At 41.8% G+C, this 20,375-nt stretch overlaps 1 protein-coding gene across 1 annotated transcript; it reads left to right on the top strand.

The window, feature by feature from the left end:
* The first annotated feature begins 10,700 nt into the window (after positions 1–10,700).
* On the top strand, positions 10,701–16,935 carry LOC115148492 (ubiquitin-like domain-containing CTD phosphatase 1). Its single transcript, XM_029690418.1, has 11 exons — positions 10,701–10,893; positions 11,429–11,604; positions 11,842–11,933; positions 12,054–12,139; positions 12,307–12,422; positions 12,624–12,722; positions 12,811–12,848; positions 13,339–13,437; positions 13,549–13,665; positions 16,215–16,342; positions 16,511–16,935. The coding sequence occupies exons 2-11, from the start codon at positions 11,451–11,453 to the stop codon at positions 16,536–16,538; spliced, it is 957 nt and encodes a 318-aa protein (XP_029546278.1). The 5' UTR covers positions 10,701–10,893; positions 11,429–11,450; the 3' UTR covers positions 16,539–16,935.
* Positions 16,936–20,375: the final 3,440 nt, after the last annotated feature.

Genomic DNA, 20,375 nt, shown 5'->3' with positions numbered 1-20,375 from the left:
TGTGTGTGTGTGTGTGTGTGTGTGTGTAAATAAATAAGCTACATCAAACTACTTTTCTATTAAAAAAGTAAAACAGATCTGAAGAGCCTGGGAGGGCGAGCAGTCTTATGGTGCCATACCCTTCGCAAGTCTTCCGATGTAAACTCCTGAAGTCCCAAAAACATTTCTGTCGCAGCCACAATAATATCGTTTATTTTACTTCTTTGACACTTGAACTATACCATTTATAACTGTGGCAATGAACACCACAAAATCCACCTTTTAACACACCGTTGACTGGCAGCAAAACCCTTCAGTGAGTAGGAGTGTCCAAACGTTTGACTGGTACTGTAAAGTGATGAAATGGATCAAGTGGTTTGTGTACACCGACTGACCCGCATGGTCGATAGAGTGAAGAATCCCCCTCCTTCCATTCTATAGTTTTTTTTAAGAAGAGTCTCTCCCATCTCAAATGTATTTAGGATTTGTGAAATACCATGTAAGTGCCTTCGTGCCCAAACATGATGCCTTCTAATTGTAGTCGCTGTACTCATAATATACAGGAAAACGATCGCCTTATGTTGAGGATAACCGTGCTGCAAGCCCAGCTTCTGACGCAATCGTTAGGCAAGGGTCATTTATTAAGTATAGGAAATGATGAAACAGCGTCTGTGTCACCAATAAGTACAGATAGTAGTATAAATCCCCTCGCACAGGCCCCACTGCTGGACAATTTCCCCATGGCTTCTGGAGGGAAACGCTGTAGGAATGCTCAACCGGTGTCGCTCATTCTACCGACAAACTTTCAACCGGTTCTCCCCATTAAGTAACGAGTCAGAGGCCGAGCCTTCTCAGGTTTCTCCACCACCCGCTACGGGTCTGAGCCGCCGAAGCCTCCCACCATTAGCTCTGACAAATTGAAAACCCTAGTCATTGGCGACTCCATTAACCGCAGTATTAAAAAAGAATCATCCAGCGATCATACACTGTTTACCAGGGGGCAGACCTACCAGCGTAAAGGCTAATCTGAAGATGGTGCTGGCTAAGGCTAAAACTGGCGAGTGTAGAAAGTATAGGGATATTGTTATCCACTTGGGCACGATGTTAGGATGAACCAGTCAGAGGTTACCAAACGAAACACAGCTTCAGCGTGTAAATCAACTACAAAGATGTGTAGGTATTGAGTAATTGTCTCTGGCCCCCTCCCAGTTAGGGGGAGTGATGAGCTCTACAGTCTCACAACTCAATCGCTGGTTGAAAACTGTTCACTGCCACTCCCAAAATATATCATTTGTAAATAATTGGCCCTCTTTCACGGACTCGCCCACAAACAGGACCAAGCCTGCTGAGGAGTGACAGACTCCATCCTTGCTGGAGGGGTGCTCTCATTTTATATATGAACATAGATAGGGTGCAGGCCAGGCAGCAGGCTGTTAGCCAGCCTGCTAGTTTAGTGGAGTCTGCCACTAGCAGTCAGTGTAGTCAGCTCAGCTATCCCTATTGAGCCCGTGTCTGTGCCTCAATCTAGGTTGGGCAAAACTAAACATGGCAGTGTTTGCTTTAGCAATCTCACTGGAATAAAGACCTCCTCCATTCCTGTCATTATTGAAAGAGATTGTGATATCTCACATCTCAAAATAGGGCTACTTAATGTTAGATCCCTCACTTCCAAGGCAGTTATTGTTAATGAACTAATCACTGATCATAATCTTGATGTGATTGGCCTGACTGAAACATGGCTTAAACCAGATTAATTTACTGTGTTACACTAGTGACCATATACCGCGAGCATTCCGCAAAGGAGGTGTTGCTAACATTTACGATACCAAATTTCAATTAACCCCCCCCCACCAAAAGACTTGAGTTTTCATCTTTTGAGCTTCCAGACATGAAATCTATGCAGCCTACTCAATCACTTTTTATAGCTACTGTTTACAGGCCTCCTAGGCCATATACAGCGTTCCTCACTGAGTTCCCTGAATTCCTATCGGACCTTGTAGTCATGGCAGATAATATTCACATTTTTGGTGACTTTAATATTCACATGGAAAAGTCCACAGACCCACTCCAAAAGGCTTTCGGAGCTCATGGACTCAGTGGGTTTTGTCCAACATGTCTCCGGACCTACTCACTGCCACAGTCATACCCTGGATCTAGTTTTGTCCCGTGGAATAAATATTGTGGATCTTACTGTTTTTCCTCATAACCCTGAACAATCGGACCACCATTTTATTACGTTTGCAATCGCAACAAATTATCTGCTCAGACCCCAACCAAGGATCATCAAAAGCCGTGCTATAAATTCTCGGACAACCCAAAGATTCCTAGATGCCCTTCCAGACTTCCTCCACCTACCAAAGGACGTCAGAGTACAACAATCGGTTAACCACCTAACAGTGGAACTAAATTTAACCTTGCGTAATACCCTAGATGCAGTCGCACAGCTAAAAACAAAAAAACATTTGTCATAAGAAACTAGCTCCCTGGTATACAGAAATTTCCAGAGCCCTGAAGCTAGCTTCCAGAAAATTGGAACGGAAATGGTGCTACACCAAACTGGAAGTCTTCCGTGCAGTATCGAAGAGCCCTCACTGCTGCTTGATCATCCTATTTTTCCAACTTAATTGAAGAGAATAAGAACAATCCAAAATGTATTTTTGATACTGTTGCAAGCTAACTAAAAAGCTGCATTCCCCAAGAGAGGATGGCTTTAACTTAAGCAGTGATAAATTCATGAACTTCTTTAACGACAAGATCATGATCATTAGAAAGCAAATCACGGACTCCTCTTTAAATCTGCATATTTCTCCAAATCTCAGTTGTCCTGAGTCTGCACAACACTGCCAGGACCCAGGATAAAGGGAGACACTCACATGTTTTAATACTACAGTATATCTCTTGACTCAATGATGAAAATAGTCATGGCCTCTAAACCTTCAAGCTGCATACTGGACCCTATTCCAACTAAACTACTGAAAGAGCTGCTTCCTGTGCTTGGCCCTCCTATGTTGAACATAATAAATGGCTCCCTATCCACCGGATGTGTACCAAACTCACTAAAAATGGCAGTAATAAAGCCTCTCTTGAAAAAGCCAAACCTAGACCCAGAAAATATTAAAAACGATTGGCCTATATCGAATCTTCCATTCCTCTCAAACATTTATGAAAAAGCTGTTGCCCAGCAACTCACTGCCTTCCTGAAGACAAACAATGTATACGAAGTGCTTCAGTCTGGTTTTTAGACCCCATCATAGCACTGAGACTGCACTCGTGAAGTTGGTAAATTACCTTTTAATGGTGTCAGACCAAGGCTCTGCATCTGTCCTCGTGCTCCTAAACCTTAGTGCTGCTTTTGATACCATCGATCACCACATTCTTTTGGAGAGATTGGAAACCCAAATTGGTCTACACGGACAAGTTCTGGTTTAGATCTTATCTGTCGGAAAGATATCAGTTTGTCTATGTGGATGGTTTGTCCACAGAGGAACACATTTCGGTGTTCCTCAAGGTTCCGTTTTAGGACTACTATTGTTTTCACTATATATTTTACCTCTTGGCAATGTCATTCAGAAACATAATGTTAACTTTCACTGCAATGTGGACGATACACCGCTGTACATTTCGATGAAACATGGTGAAGCCCCAAAATTGCCCTCCCTGGAAGCCTCTGTTTCAGACATAAGGAAGTGGATGGTGGCAAATTGTTTACATTTAAACTCGGACAAAACAGAGATGTTTGTGCTAGGTCCCAAGAAACAAAGAGATCTGCTGTTGGATCTGACAATTAATCTTGATGGTTGTACAGTCATCTCAAATAAAACTGTGAACGACCTCGGCGTTACTCTGGACCCTGATCTCTCTTTTGACGAACATATCAAGACTGTTTCAAGGACAGCGTTTTGCCATCTACATAACGTTACAAAAATCTGAAACTTTATGTCCAAAAATGATGTAGAAAAATGTATCAATTTTGTCTTTTGTCACTTCTAGATTAGACTATTGCAATGCTCTACTTTCCGGCTACCCAGATAAAGCACAAAATAAAATTCAGTTAGAGCTAAACACTGCTACTAGAATCTTGACTAGAACCAAAACATTTGATCATATTACTCCAGTGCTAGCCTCTCTACACTGGTTTCCTGCTAAGGCTAGGGCTGATTTCAAGGTTTTACTGCTAACCAACAAAGCATTTCATGGGCTTGCTCCTACCTATCTTTCCGATTTGGTCCTGCCGTACATACAGTGGGGGAAAAAAGTATTTGATCCCCTGCTGATTTTGTACATTTGCCCACTGATAAAGAAAGGATCAGTCTATAATTTTAATGGTAGGTTTATTTGAACAGTGAGACAGAATAACAAAAATATCCAGAAAAACACATGTCAAAAATGTTATAAATTGATTTGCATTTTAATGAGGGAAATAAGTATTTGACCCCCTCTCAATCAGAAAGATCTCTGGCTCCCAGGTGTCTTTTATACAGGTAACGAGCTGAGATTAGGAGCACACTCTTAAAGGGAGTGCACCTAACCGCAGCTTGTTACCTGTAAAAAAGACACCTGTCCATAGAAGCAATCAATCAATCAGATTCCAAATTCTCCACCATGGCCAAGACCAAAGAGCTCTCCAAGGATGTCAGGGACAAGATTGTAGACCTACACAAGGCTGGAATGGGCTACAAGACCGTCGCCAAGCAGCTTGGTGAGAAGGTGACAACATTTGCTGCGATTATTCGCAAATGGAAGAAACACAAAAGAACTGTCAATATCCCTCGGCCTGGGGCTCCATGCAAGATCTCACCTCGTGGGGTTGCAATGATCATGAGAATGGTGAGGAATCAGCCCAGAACTACACGGGAGGATCTTGTTAATGATCTCAAGGCAGCTGGGACCATAGTACCAAGAAAACAATTGGTAACACACTACGCCGTGAAGGACTGAAATCCTGCAGCGCCCGCAAGGTCCCCCTGCTCAAGAATACATATACATGCCCGTCTGAAGTTTGCCAATGAACATCTGAATGATTCAGAGGACAACTGGTGAAAGTGTTGTGGTCAGATGAGACCAAAATGGAGCTCTTTGGCATCAACTCAACTTGCCATGTTTGGAGGAGGAGGAATGCTGCCTATGACCCCAAGAACACCATCTCCACTGTCAAACATGGAGGTGGAAACATTATGCTTTGGGGGTGTTTTTCTGCTAAGGGGACAGGACAACTTCACCGCATCATTTGACGGGGCCATGTACTGTCAAATCTTGGGTGAGAACCTCCTTCCCTCAGCCAGGGCATTGAAAATGGGTCATGGATGGGTATTACAGCATGACAATGACCCAAAACACACGGCCAAGGCAACAAAGGAGTGGCTCAAGAAGAAGCACATTAAGGTCCTGTAGTGGCCTAGCCAGTCTCCAGACCTTAATCCCATAGAAAATCTGTGGAGGGAGCTGAAGGTTCGAGTTGTCAAACGTCAGCCTCGAAACCTTAATGACTTGGAGAAGATCTGCAAAGAGGAGTGGGACAAAATCCCTCCTGAGATGTGTGCAAACCCGGTGGCCAACTACAAGAAACGTCTGACCTCTGTGATTGCCAACAAGGGTTTTGCCACCAAGTACTAAGTCATGTTTTGCAGAGGGGTCAAATACTTATTTCCCTCATTAAAATGCAAATCAATTTATAACATTTTTGACATGCGTTTTTCTGGATTTTTTGGTTGTTATTCTGTCTCTCACTGTTCAAATAAACCTACCATTAAAATTATAGACTGATCATTTCTTTGTCAGTGGGCAAACGTACAAAATCAGCAGGGGATCAAATACTTTTCCCCCCCACTGTACCTACAAATAAGCTACGGTCACAAGACGCAGGCCTCCTTATTCTCCCTAGAATTTCTAAGCAAACAGCTGGATGCAGGGCTTTCTCCTGTAGAGCTCCATTTTTATGGAATGGTCTGCCTATCCATGTGAGAGACGCAGACTCGGTCTTGACCTTTAAGTCTTTATTGAAGACTCATCTCTTCTGTAGGTCCTATGATTGAGTGTAGTCTGGCCCAGGGGTGTGAAGGTGAACGGAAAGGCACTGGAGTGACGAACCACCATTGCTGTCTCTGCCTGGCTGGTTCCCCTCTCTCCACTGGGATTTTCTGCCTCTTACCCTATTACGGGGTCTGAGTCACTGGCGCGTCACTTGAGTGGGTTGAGTCACTGATGTGATCTTCCTGATGGGGTTGGCACCCCACCTCGGGTTCGTGCCGTGGGGGAGATCTTCGTGGGCTATACTCGGTCTAGTCTCAGGGTAGTAAGTTGGTGGTTTGAAGATATCCCTCTAGTGGTGTGGGGGCTGTGCTTTGGAAAAGTGGGTGGAGTTATATCCTGCCTGGTTGGCCCTGTCTGGGGGTATCGTCGGACGGGGCCACAGTCTCTCCCGACCCCTCCTGTCTCAGCCTCCAGTAATTATGCTGCAATAGTTTATGTGTCGGGGGGCTAGGGTTAGTCTGTTTATCCGGTGTCCTGTGTGAATTTAAGTATGCTCCCTCTAATTCGCTCTCTATCTCTCTGTCTTTCTTTCTTTCTTTCTCTCTCTCTTTCTCTCAGAGAACCTGAACCCTAGGACCATGCCTCAGGACTACCTGGCCTGATGACTCCTTGCTGTGCCCAGTTCACCTGGTCGTGCTGCTGCTCCAGATTCAACTGTTCTGCCTGCGGCTATGGAACCCTGACCTGTTCACCGGACGTGCTACCTTGTCCCGGACCTGCTGTTTTCAACTCTTTCTCTCTACCACACCTGCTGTCTCTAACTCTGAAGGATGTTCTATGAAAAGCCAACTGACATTTAAACCTGAGGTGCTGACTTGTTGCACCCTCTACAACCACTGTGATTATTATTATTTGACCCTGCTGGTCATCTATAAACGTTTGAACATCTTGGCCATGTACTGTTATAATCTCCACTCGGCACATCCAGAAGAGGACTGGCCACCCCTCAGAGCCTGGTTCCTCTCTAGGTTTCTTCCTAGGTTCTGGCCTTTCTAGGGAGTTTTTCCTAGCCACCGTGCTTCTACATCTGCATTTATTGCTGTTTGGGGTTTTAGGCTGGGTTTCTGTATAGCACTTTGTGACATTGGCTGATGTAAAAAGGACTTTGTAAATACATTTGATTGATGTACATATTACCTCAATTACCTCAACTAACCTGTGTCTCCGCACATTGACTCTGTACTGGTACCCCCTGTATATTGCCTCTCTACTGTTATTTTACTGCTGCTCTTTAATTATTTGTTATTTAGATTTTTGATTATCTATTTTTTTTATTAACACTTATTTTTCTTAAAACTGCATTGTTGGTTAAGGGCTTGTAAGTAAGCATTTCAACTGTAAGGTCTACACCTGTTGCATTCGGCGCATGTAACAAATGCAATTTGATTTGATTTGATTTACTTTTGTCATTTTCAATTTCTGTGATTTGACTATCCATCGACTCTTCAGGGTTTTTAGGAGAGGAACATGTCATTTTCAAAATACATTGTATTTCGCCGACGTAGGTTTGTGCGGTTTGTACCTAGCACCCTTCTTTCTGCCTTGCATCATCTCGCCAGCCGCACTTTCACTCCAAAAATGTCTCCATCTCACTAGCTAGCTGGCAGTAGCTGCTCCATAGTGATGAAGCATCTATTGACCATGTGCAGCAGCTCCTTTTTATTATAAAAGAGAACTCCTTGCTCAGAGAGTTATGTTTTGAGAACTTAGGAATCAGGACAATAAACATGGTATTTCACAAATTCTTCACTGTTTGACTCAGGTGCAGATTTGGCCATCAGATATATAATGATCCTCGGGCTGATTGGGCAACGTTCAGTGGGCAACGTTCGGCCCCCCTACCAAGATGGGTCAGCATGGTTTCTGTCACACAAACTCCCATTCAAAGTCAAATGCGACATCAGCAAAGAGACCCTTTCTGACTGTCATCAGTTAGTGACAGCCAAGATCATGGATATTAAAAAATGGAATGTTGGTACCGATAAACTTAGTAAGAGCACAATTCTACATTGCCACCTCACTCAAAACATCAGATTTTTTTGGCGGCTAAAACCATGATTTGTTCAAACAGTAAATTTAGTGCATTATCCTCATGATTCCTGTAATTAAAGTGTCTGCTTTGCTGGGGTCTGCTGCTGTGATGAGTTAGACACTCTCCTCTCACCCCCATGCACTCCGAGAAAAATGCATTCTGATCGTATAACATTTCAAAATGCAATTGTGGGAAGAACACAGCGTTGGGAGCTTAGTCCCCTGATCCCTGTCAAAGAGGCGAGGGTCTCAGCTATCTGTAGGTATAATTTCAATTTCTAAACTCTCAATATTCAGCTCAATAGCAACTATTTTACAACCAAGATATTTGGTATGGCTTTGAGATATGGAGTTGAGCGAGGGAATAGGCCCATAGGTCTCATAGGAATTAGCCTACAACTGCAACATTATTTTTTAACATTATATTTACTGTTTGATGAATACATGGCTACTAGCAGTGGGTATTATATTTAGAGTTAGTGATCTAGTTAATAATACAGGTCCTTGCCGTTTTGCCGCCATTGGCGAGACCAAAAAAGGACCCCCCCCGTGCAAAACTTACATAGAAAAGATGTCTAAAATACTTTTTTTCCCAGACATTGAAGTTAGGTTCCATTTAGGTTCAGTTATGTATACGCCGGGAGTCAGAAAGCAGGTGCAGAAGATGAGTTTTATAATGATAAATACAGATAAACAAAACATGAGAAGTGTACAGAATGTGAATTGAAACAATACTACAGAGTGACTGATGGCTACTGAGGGCTAAATAAAGGGAGAGTAATACGGAAATAATGATGTCCAATTGTGAGTAATGATGGGGAGCAGGTGTGCGTAATGATGGTTGACAGGGCCGGTGGTTAGTAGACCGGTGACGTCGAGCGCCGGATTGGGGGAGTGGGAGTAGGCATGACAGGTTCTGAATGAAAGGTGAAAAGGTATTTACCATATGTTTAAAATACTGATTTCCCAGATGTTGAAATCAGGTTTGTTTTCGGTTCTGAATGAAAGTTGAAAAAACATATTTTCCTGCTGTTGAAAATAGGTATTTTAGAGACGTTTGAAATATGTATTTTCCAGATTTTGAAATCAGGCAAATTTTGGGTTCTGAATAAAAGTTGAAAATATGTCATCTATGTTTGTGCAAAATCAAGGCTGGTCCAGACCGGACAAAATCTGAACCAAACATGGTTCAGATTTGGTCGGGACCGGACCAAAAACCAATATCCGTTGATGTGGAAATCAAGGCCGGTACAGAACTGCATCAAAAAAAGAGGTACAAAAGGAGTCTGCGTGGGTCCGTGCTTACTGAGGTGTAGCCTACAGTGGTGCCTGAAATGTTATTATATGAATGCTCATCTATGTGGTAAGCCTACCATTTGTAAAACACCAAAAAACGATGTCAGGACAGGACCAAAAAAAGACGTTGGGTCGTGCTTACTGGGGTGTAGCCTACCATGTCGGCCGTAATGGAATTTTTTGAATGCCCATCCATGTGGTGGGCCCACCGTTTGTAAAAAAAGGCCATTGGATTGGCTTTATTAGACTTGATTCCTGTGACTAATTAATTTGGCTATTTAAGCTCTGAATATCAGCTAGTAGCTACCCAACTTTATCAGGAGTTATCGCAAGCCTATTTTGCAACGTCTTTTCTTTTTCGCTATGATCAGCTTGTCAAAAATGTTATGATACAAACTTGGAACCACTGATCATGACAATGGGGTGAAACTCCTGTTATCTCCCGGTGTCTGTGACGCCCGCTGTTTGGTGCAACGCATACCCGGTGGTGAAACAGAGGAGTCATTGTCTGTTCTTTTGAGTTTTGATGCAGAGTCGTTACCCGACAAAGTAATGTTAGGATATATCAGTTATCACGTACAAGCTTTTGTGCCGAATCCACTACGATGTTTAGGGTGCCAAACTTATGATCATAATGCAGCAGTGTGTAGGAGGGAGATTCCAAAATGTGAGAAGTGTGCAGGAGGGCGTGGGACAAAGGGATGTGTAGAATCAGTGAAAGAAATGGTATTTGTGTTAACTGAAGGGGTGCCCATATTGCTGGGGATCGGACGTGTCCGGTGCGAGAGAGGCAGGTTGAGGTTGACAGGGTCAGAGTTGTACAGAAGGTGTCATTTGCTGAGGCAGTGAAGAAAGTAGAGGAAGACGGATCAAGGGTGAGCGATCCTAAAATGCTTCTGTGAGTAGTAGACTTTTTCCAGTACAGAGTGATAGGCCTACAAATGAAATGTGCTTCAGTAAGGTTATCAACTGTACTACAGGAGTGGGACATAAATCACAGAAAATAGGTGTCGTGGTGGGAGCTGCAAGTACTTGGGATTACGAGATTATACTGCAAAAGAGTTACAGGGGTGTTGAATGGTAGTGTCCTGTCCTCCCAGGCCGTTGACCTGATGTAGGATCAGACAGGGTTAAAATAGTAGAATGTGTGTTGGGTTTTAATGAGTGTAGGGTTAGTTGGCAGCGTAATTTTTTTCCTTTAATTTGTATTTCGAAGTATAGTGATTTATACTCCAGTCCAGTTGGTGGCGGTAATGCAACGTTATATTGGATTCCAACCGCCGTTAAACCCCACCGAAGCAGAAGAAGATCCCTTGCTAGTTGTCCCCATCTGTCGGTATTTTAGTAGTACAACACTCACAGGAAGGCGCAAACCAAGCGTGCTTGGTCACAAACCGGGCCGGGCATCATTGGGAGAAAGGAAGAATTGCTGATTAATCAACGCTGAATGAGTTTTCAGAAATCACCTACTTTATTCATTTATTCCCCATCGTAGCTAGTACGTGTTCCTGTACACAACACAAACGAAGGGTTTTGTGACACAGCGCACGTTTTTAGGTATGAATACGCATCTGATTGTCTTTGCTATTCTACAAATAGCCTAGCTAACAACAGTCCATGTATGGCAGGCCCTTGAATTAGCTTGCTAGCTAGCTTGAGTGGCTAGCTGGAGCTGGATGAATGAGAGACACGAATGCAGTGTTTTGTTACTCCTGCCAGCTTGTTATTCATGCCAGACAGTATGTGCGTTTTTACAATCATCATTTCATCAGATTTTGTCTTGAGTGATTGATCAGTTGCGCATAATTGCAAGCTACCTAGCTAACGTCTAGCTCACTTACTGCATGGAATGGGCTGAATGTTGCAACTACAAAGGTACTGTACTGATTCATTTCTGCTAGGTAACCTAGTTCGCGATTTAGGTTAGGGATGGCCAAATATAGCTAGCTAACATATGGAAGCTTTATTCAACTTCATTTAGAACTTTATTTTCATTGCAAAGTAAAGGAAGCATTCCATTTCCATTAGATTGCTATCCTGTCATGGTGTCTAGATGTAGGTAGCTGATGGCTTTCATTGTGCTGTCGTGCAGGTGTCTTGAGGTTTGCGCCGGCATGTCTGTGTCTGTGATCATTAAATGGGGTGGGCAGGAGTACTCCATCAGTACACTCTCTGAAGAGGACACTGTGCTGGACCTCAAGCAGTCTATCAAGTCCCTGACCGGGGTTCTTCCAGAGAGACAGAAACTCCTAGGATTAAAAGTCAAAGGTAAGACCTAGCTGATGGACTCAAACGTCTCTCGGTACTCGCCGTGATAGCCGTGAGCGCGGCGATGCCTTATTCATTCCCGACTCGGAAGACACCCGTGTCGTCTAAACTCCCACAGCTAAGTTGCAAGTGGAACGTTTTGATTTGAGAAAAAATGTCACCATTGTGGACTTCTGCATTTTGTCTGTGTTGTCTTGACAGCTGAGGCATTGTGTTTAATATTTCTCTCTGTCCCAGGTAAACCAGCAGAGGATGAAGTGAAGCTGGGCTCACTGAAGCTGAAACCCAATACCAAGATCATGATGATGGGCAGCAGAGAGGAGAGTCTGGTGGGTCCCTCTTCCATCCACTCCGGACAGACGTTTACCAGAAGCAATGTCCTATATTTAGCATGCCAAAGACCTAGACCTCATAATACTCAATCCCTTTGTGTTTTTTGTTTTGCGAAGGAAGACGTTTTAGCGCCTCCCCCAGAGAATGATGAAGTTGTCAATGACTTTGACATTGAGGAAGAGGTGATTGAAGTAGAGAACAGGTATAGTAGGACTTTGCAGAGACAACTCATTTATACCGTAGCTCCAGTAATACAAGTAATTGATTTGGCTCGAACGTTGCTTGACACCATGGTAAGTTTTTCTGAGATGTCTCATAGTCGGTCCAATGCCTTGTTTTAACTGTATGCCATGCGCTTTGCTGCTTTAGAGAGGAGAACTTGGCCAAGATAGCCCGCCGTGTCAAAGACTACAAAGTGGAGGAGATGAACCCACCCAGAGAAGGAAAGAGGCTGCTAGTGCTAGATGTGGACTACACATTGTTTGGTGTGTAGGAAGACTATGAAAACTACCATGGGAAATGCTGTTTTTCCTGGTTAAATGCATAATTACACAATTTCAAAATGTGAATTTTTTTTTGTTGTTGATTTTGTTTAAGAATTTTTGATTATTATTGAAAGATGTTAAACCCTTGTCCTGCTGTTCTTCCAACTTTTGAGTGTTTTCCTCTGATTTGTTTCATTCCAGATCACAAGTCATGTGCGGAGACGGGTCAGGAGCTCATGAGGCCTTTTCTCCATGAGTTTTTGACCTCTGCGTTCGAAGACTATGACATTGTAATTTGGTGTAAGTACCAAACTCCTTGTTTTTTTGATTTTGGAAAAGTAAATGGAAAGTTCAAGTTAACTCGCCCTAATTAGTTTTCTTGTTCTAGCTGCCACGAGTATGAAGTGGATTGATGCTAAAATGAAAGTAGGTATTCCCTTCTGAAATGTTGATTTTTTTTTTTTGTATCTTTCTCAGTGAAAGGGAATTTTCAAAAATGTTCAACTTCATATTCAGCTCCAGCATCACCCCAACATCACCATATGTGATGACACGTTTCTATGTTTTGTAGTAAAATAAAAATAGAGGAAGATAAAAGTTTCCATATTTTTTACTACAAAACATAGAAACGCGCAATTTTCACGTGTTGATTTTTGAGGTGGTGCTGAAGATGATGAAAATGAAGCAGAACATTTTTGAACATTTCCTTTAACGCGTTGACACTTCTTGGCCAGAAGAGGGCAATGTTTCCCCAAAATAGTTTTCACAGCATGTAAACCTCCATTGAGAAGACTATACAAATTGAGTATCAGTGATTTAATAGCCTGTGTTGACCTGTAGTGCAGAGCATCAGATCAGATGTTGCCTTCCTGTTGTTGTGTATGTGACTGTCTCACCGTGCCCTCTGGTTTCTCAGGAGCTAGGAGTGACAGACAACCCTAACTACAAGATCACCTTCATGCTGGACAGTGCAGCCATGATCACAGTGCACACGCCTAAGAGGGGTGTAGTGGAGGTGAGTCGTCCTACATTGGCGCATCCTTCCTCATAAATCCCACTGATTCATGTCCCGTTTGCCTGATGTAACTGTGTCTCCAGTTAGTGCGTCATGTTGGGTGTGTTTCAGGTGAAGCCTCTCGGGGTGATATGGGGCAAGTACAGTGAGTTCTACAGCAAGAGGAACACCATCATGTTCGACGACATTGGCAGAAATTTCCTCATGAACCCACAGAACGGACTGAAGGTAAGTTCTGGTGAAACGTCCACTAATTTAATAGACCGGGTGATTATTTGCTTCAACCGTGCTTCAGTAGTGAGCCATGGCAAAACCATTGCTCACTACTTTGAACACCGTTCTAAAGGTTATTTAGCTCTCTGTGCCACTGGCAGCCAAACATGCCTGCGCACAAAACACAGCGCACCCGTCCTCAAGACAACGCCAGTCACTGGTACGGAATGCATATTAGGAACTCCATCATTCCTCCTCAGACCTCACCTAGTCAAGTCTCAGTACTGAACTAGTCAAGTCCCCCCCCATGAGGCTGAGAGAAAACGTTGCAGTTTTAAAGCAAACTTACGGTTATTCTAAACATTTAACATTTTGGCATGGCTTATGTGTTTAATATGCTATCTGAAAGTCACCAGAGCTGACTGTTTCGTTCTACAATAAAATTACCCCCGGATCCCCCGAGCAGGAGGGTGGAAGGGGGTTCTGTACCCCCCTGTTACAAAAATGTCCAGAAATACTGAATAATAGGGCTGGGACTTGCCAGGGACCTCATGATACAATATTATCACAATACTTAGGTGCCAATAGAATATGTGTTGGGATTCTTAGGATTCTACAGTGCCTTCGTAAAGTATTCAGACCCCTTGACTTTTTCCACATTTTGTTATGTTACAGCCTTATTATAAAATGGATTCAATAAAACTAAAAAATCCTCAACAATCTACACACAATACCCCATAATGAGAAAGCAATAACCGGCTTTTAGAAATTTGTGGAAATGTATTCATAATATAATATATACCTTATTTACAGAAGTATTTAGACCCTTTATTATGGGATTGGAAATTGAGTGCATCCAGTTTCCATTGATCATCCTTGAGATGTTTCTACAACTTGATTGGAGTCCACCTGTGGTCAATTCAATTGATTGGACAGGATTTGGAAAGGCACACACCTGTCTAAGGTCACACAAGTTGACAGTGCATGTCAGAGCAAAAACCAAGCAATGAGGTCGAAGGAATTGTCCATAGAGCTCAGAAGACAGCATTGTGTCGAGGTACAGATCTGGGGGAGGGTACCAAAACATGTCTGCAGCTTTGAAGGTCCCCAAGAACACAGTGGCCTCCATCATTCTTAAATGGAAAAAGTTTGGAACTACCAAGACTCTTCTAAAGTTGGCTGCCCAGCCAAACTGATCAATCGGGGGAGAAGGGCCTTGGTCAGGGAGGTGACCAAGAATCCGATTGTCACTCTGACAGAGCTCTAGAGTTCCTCTGTAGAGATGGGAGAACCTTCCAGAAAGACAACTATCTCTGCAGCACTCCACAAATCAGGCCTTTATGGTAGAGTTGCCAGACGGAAGCCACTCCTCAGTAAAAGGCACATGACAGCTCGCTTGGAGTTTGCCAAAAGGCAGCTTAAAACAAGATTCTCTGGTCTGATGAAACCAAGATTGAATTCTTTGACCTGAATGTCAAGTCTGGAGGAAACCTGGCATCATGCTGTGGGGATGTTTTTCAGTGTCAGGGACTGGGAGACTAGTCAAAGCTAAATGGAAAGCTGAATGGAGGAAAGTACAGACATCCTTGATGAAAACCTTCTCCAGAGCGCCCATGTCCTCAGACTGGAGCAAAGGTTCACCTTCCAACAGGACAACGACCCCAAACACACAGCCAAAACAATGCAGTCTCTGAATGTCCTTGAGTGCCCCAGCCAGAGCCTGGACTTGAACCGAACGGACATCTCTGGAGAGACCTGAAAATAGCTGTGCAGCGACGCTCCCCATCCAACCAGACAGAGCTTAAGAGGATCTGCAGAGAATAATGGGAGAAACTCCCCAAATACAGGTGTGCCAGAATCGATGCTGTAATTGCTGCCAAAGGTGCTTCAACAAAGTACTGAGTAAAGGGTCTGAATACTTATGTAAATGTAATATTTCAGTTTATAAATTAGCAAAAATGTCTGTTGCGGGAACAGTCAACTAGTGCAAAAATAATTTTGCAATAACGATACAATATATCGTCAAATAATATCCCAATATTTATCTATCGATTTTGTAAAAAAATATATATATTACGTCTAAATAACACTGTTATACTGAACTGAATAACACTGTTTTGGCTTTAGAACGCATTGTAAATGTTACGAAAGAGGTGAACTAATCAGTTCTCCTCGCTGTTTACATAAACACAATTGCGTTTTGACATGCAGGGCTCAATCATTCGGCACATGGTAGCGACACAAGCATTTCCCTACACCCGAAATAACATCTGCTAAACGTGTATGTGACCAATGAAATTGGATTTGATGCTTTGAAATTCTACCGGAGCAGTCCAACAAAATCCATGCAAGCTTAATTACACTTCGCTTATTAGAGGCTGGCGTTTATTTGCTCAAATGTGATGACGGGCCACTGTAAGAGCAGCGTTTGTTTGAGACTGCGTTTCAATGGAAGTTTTACGGTAAGTTACCCTACCAAAGCCTACTTGAGTCTGCGTTGACCGTTTATTATGGTGTTCATTTTTATAGAAGCCATTTTCAATGTTTTTTTTCTCCCCCTTCAGATTCGTCCGTTCATGAAAGCGCACTTAAACCGTGAGAAAGACAAAGAGCTCTTCAAACTGTCTCAGTATCTTAAAGAGATTGCCAAACTGGAGGACTTCTCTTTTCTCAACCACAAGCATTGGGAGAGGTAAGGTTACTGAAATATTTTTCTGCAACTAATTCAGTTTCCTGTGTTTTGCTGCTGCAATACTGACCTTTTAAAAAAAAAAAAAAAAAAAAACTTTTTTTTTTATCTGAGTGAGTAGTTGGTAGATGAAGATAGCTTTGTGACCATTATTGTGGTGTATGTCTGCAGGTATCTGTCAAAGAAGCAGAGCCAGTGAGAGCATTGTTGTGGCTATGTGAAGGGATGGTCATTCCTCAACCAGGAACAGTGCTGGACACTGAAGCCCTCACCAAACTACTACTGCCTGTTTCTGACTGGGAGCTGTTTCCCATTCTATGGCTTGTTCTTTGATTTCTGTTCTTCCCCCCTCATCTCTGAAATTCTTTGTTACCTTCAGTATAACAGTTCTGTCACCCATCCATAAACCGGGAGACACACGGTAAGTACTGTACACATACCGGTACACAGTTCAATGGTTTTTGTTAGGTTTCATCCAATCGCTCTTTCAGAGTAGTGACTCTATCATCTGTAGCTATATGAACATGTTCTATACTTAAACCGTTGCATATTCTCTTTCTCTCCCCCCGGCTCTCTCCCTTATGGCACCATACCAAGTAGAGATGGTGAAGCTAGCACAGGAACTGACTTTTACTGAATGCACCTGACACTGAGGTAGAGTTGATCAGACAGGTTACTTAACTGACCAGTGAGGTGGATTAGGCCTCTATTAGGATGACATCCATATGCTGCTGCTTGTCACAGTGGTCATTTCAGAAGGAGATGGAAGATGTTGTCCAACAGGCGATTTAGTTTATGTCATTGTGTACTGACATCAGCTATGCCTGCCTGGAAATAACATCTACAGTGCCTTGAGAAAGTATTCACACCCTCCACATTTTGTTGTTACAGTCTGGATTTAAAATGGATTTACATAAAGATTTTGTCACTGGCCTACATACATTACCCGATAATGTCAAAGTGGAAATCTTTTTTTTTTTTTTTTTACAAATTAAAAATAAAGCTGAAAAGTCTTGAATCAATAAGTATTCAACCCCTTTTATGGCTAGCCTAAATAAGTTCAGGAGTAAAAATGTGCTTAACAAGTCACATAATAAGTTGCATGGACTCACTCTGTGTGCAATAATAGTGTTTAACATGATTTTTGAATGACTACCTCATCGCTGTAGCCCACACATACAATTATCTATAAGGTCCCTCAGTCGAGCAGTGCATTTCAAACACAAAGACCTGGGAGGTTTTTCAATGCCTCACAAAGATTGGTAGATGGGTAAAAAAAAAGCAGACATTGAATTTCCCTTTGAGCATGGCAAAGTTATTAATTGCACTTTGGATGGTGTATCAATACACCCAGTCACTAAGATACAGGCGTCTTTTCTAACTTAGTTGCCGGAGAGGAAGGAAACCGCTCAGAGATTTCACCATGAGGCCAAAGGTGACTTTAAAACAGTTAAAGTTTAATGGCTGTGATAGAACTGAGGATGGATCAACATTGTAGTTATCTACAATACTAACCTAAATGACAGAGTCAAAAGAAAGAAGCCTGTACAGAATACAAATATTCCAAAACATGCATCCTGTTTGTAATAAGGCATTGCAAAAATAAAAATTAAATAGAAATTAATAGAAATTAACTCTGTCCTGCATACAATGTGTTATGTTTGGGGCAAATCCAAGCATGGTGGTGGCTGCATCATGTTATGGGTGTGCTTGTCATCAGTAATGATTATGGAGTTTTTTTTACACAGGCAAAATCCTAGAGGAAACTCTGACTGCTTTTCAACTGACACATGGAGACAAATTAGGACAATTACCTCAAACACAAGGTCAAATATACACTGGAGTTGCTTACCAAGATGACATTGAATGTTCCTGAGTGGCCTAGTTACAGTTTTGACTTTAAATCTGCTTCAAAATCTATGGCAAGACTTGAAAATGGCAGTCAACAACCAACTTGGCAGAGATTGAAGAATTTTAAAAAGAACAATCCAGGTGTGGATGTATTGACTCAGCGGGTTGAATACTTATGTAATCACTATATATATTTTATTGATGTAGAGTTTAAAATATATATATATATATATTATATATATATTTTTTTAAATGTTACAATTTGTCTTCCACTTTGACATTACAGAGTATCTTGTGTAGATCATTGACAAAATAAATTACAATTAAATCCATTTTTCATCCCATTTTGTAACAACAAAATGTGGAAGAAGTCTAGGGGTGTGAATACTTTCTGAAGGCACTGTATCTTTGCGTGTGGCTAAACAGTATTTATTTTATTATTATGCATTTGACCGAATTTTGATTTGAGCTGGACACTTTTGTCATATTCTCAGGCAAATGTTAAGGCCACTGAAGTTAATGAACCAAACTATACTTGTTGTAGAATGATTGAAAATAAGTTGGAAAAAGGCACATGTTGTTTTTGAAGGTGGGTGGGAAAATTGAAAGGCATTGTGTTAGACTCAGCACAAGCACTAGACACTAAACTCTGCTCAAATTCTCAGATTTTGTATGATGTTTATTTGGAAATAGAATTGTATTGTTTTTAGTTGGAAGAATGGATATGGTTCTGAACATTGAATCAAATCCATATTTGTATCTGTTACTAGTATTCTCTTTAAGAGGCAATTGAACAGTCTGACAGTATTTAGGTTAATTCAATATTTGCCAACATTTTGCGTTATTGGCTCTAACACTAGAGCATCAATGCTCTCACGTCATCCCGCAAAGTTATGCAATAATCTAAAGATCAACTGCTATCGGAGGATATGAACACGTCAGGGTTTACAGAATATTTTCAACTCTGTTATTTTCTGTTTTGGATGGTCAAATATTTATTTTACAGACTAACTTCTTTTGTTGTAAAGAATATGTTTTGCCACCTTCATGTCAGGTGGCAAAGGTCAATTTAAATAAGCATTTCAGTTGTTAAATTAAGGTACTGTCACAGAGTTTCTAAACCCAGAGGCGCAACATCGCGAGCTTCCGGAAACGCTAGCGAAACAGACCAAACAGACTAGGTGTTTGAGACGTCAATGGGAGAAGTGAAATATTTCTTCCTTTAGTAGTACATTTTCGTCTCAATCTAAAGGCACAACCTAGATTCGAGCCAATGTCTTAGGTAGTTGAACATGCTATTACTCCAACCTTGTGACAAACTGACATATTTTCATTTTCGTCCAAAACTTTATATCGAAGGAGTGCCTTTGATTTGATGGCCTTTTAGACCCGATGACGTGTTTCTAAACGAGCTTAGCTAGCCAACGTCGCCATGACATCTACGGGTGTGATCGGGGATTTCTATTGGAGAAGCTGTTTTAGCCTATCTTCATACTGTACTGTCTTTGGTACTATCATTTACCAAGCTGTGTGTACTCTGTCGACATGCATCTTAGGCACTGAATACACACTTGGATAACTGACATTCAGTATGTATGGTAAATTATGTCTGTTGCTGAAGCAGCACTTTTCAAACTATTTTTTGTTTAGTTCTCAGCTTGTCATATTTGTTACCTCAGTTAAGGTTTGCTTCACAATCACATGATTTGTAAAAGATGAGGAAACCATCACATTTGTTGTCCTGTGAGATTTCATTTGCAGACTGTTGTACACTCCCCTATGTATATATTTGGACAGTGAAACTAAAATGTTTCATTTGGCTCTATACTCCATCATTTCGGATTTAAGATCAAATGTTTTATATGATGCGACAGTCCATAATGTCACCTTTTTTAATTTGATGATACACCTGCTTTTCTTTTTAGAAATGAAAGCACTTTATGTATCTAGCCCCCCACCCACCCATTTTGAAGGTGTCATAAATAAGGACAAATTCACTTGTGTCGTAAAAAGTTTAGTATTTGGTCCCATATTCCTAGCACACAATGACTACATCAAACTTGTTGGATGCTTTGGTTGTTTTGGTTATGTTTCGATTATGTTGTGCACAATAGAAATGAATCAAATTCATCCAAAAAGTCTGTACAGTCAAGCTTGATGTAGTCATGGCACGCTAGGAATGTAG

The sequence above is a fragment of the Salmo trutta genome, chromosome 15 (genome assembly GCF_901001165.1).
Source record: "Salmo trutta chromosome 15, fSalTru1.1, whole genome shotgun sequence".
NCBI classification, from domain to species: Eukaryota; Metazoa; Chordata; class Actinopteri; order Salmoniformes; family Salmonidae; genus Salmo; species Salmo trutta.
The sequence above is the reverse complement of the archived record's forward strand: the minus strand, read 5'-3'. Positions and strand labels throughout refer to the sequence as shown.

Excerpts from the sequence above, each read along its gene's own strand:
- LOC115148492 (XM_029690418.1), top strand. The coding sequence starts at position 11,451 with ATGTCTGTGTCTGTGATCATTAAATGGGGTGGGCAGGAGTACTCCATC. Across the intron at positions 12,849-13,338 it reads GGATTGATGCTAAAATGAAA|GAGCTAGGAGTGACAGACAA; the intron begins GTAGGTATTCCC and ends CTGGTTTCTCAG. Across the intron at positions 16,343-16,510 it reads AACCACAAGCATTGGGAGAG|GTATCTGTCAAAGAAGCAGA; the intron begins GTAAGGTTACTG and ends GTATGTCTGCAG.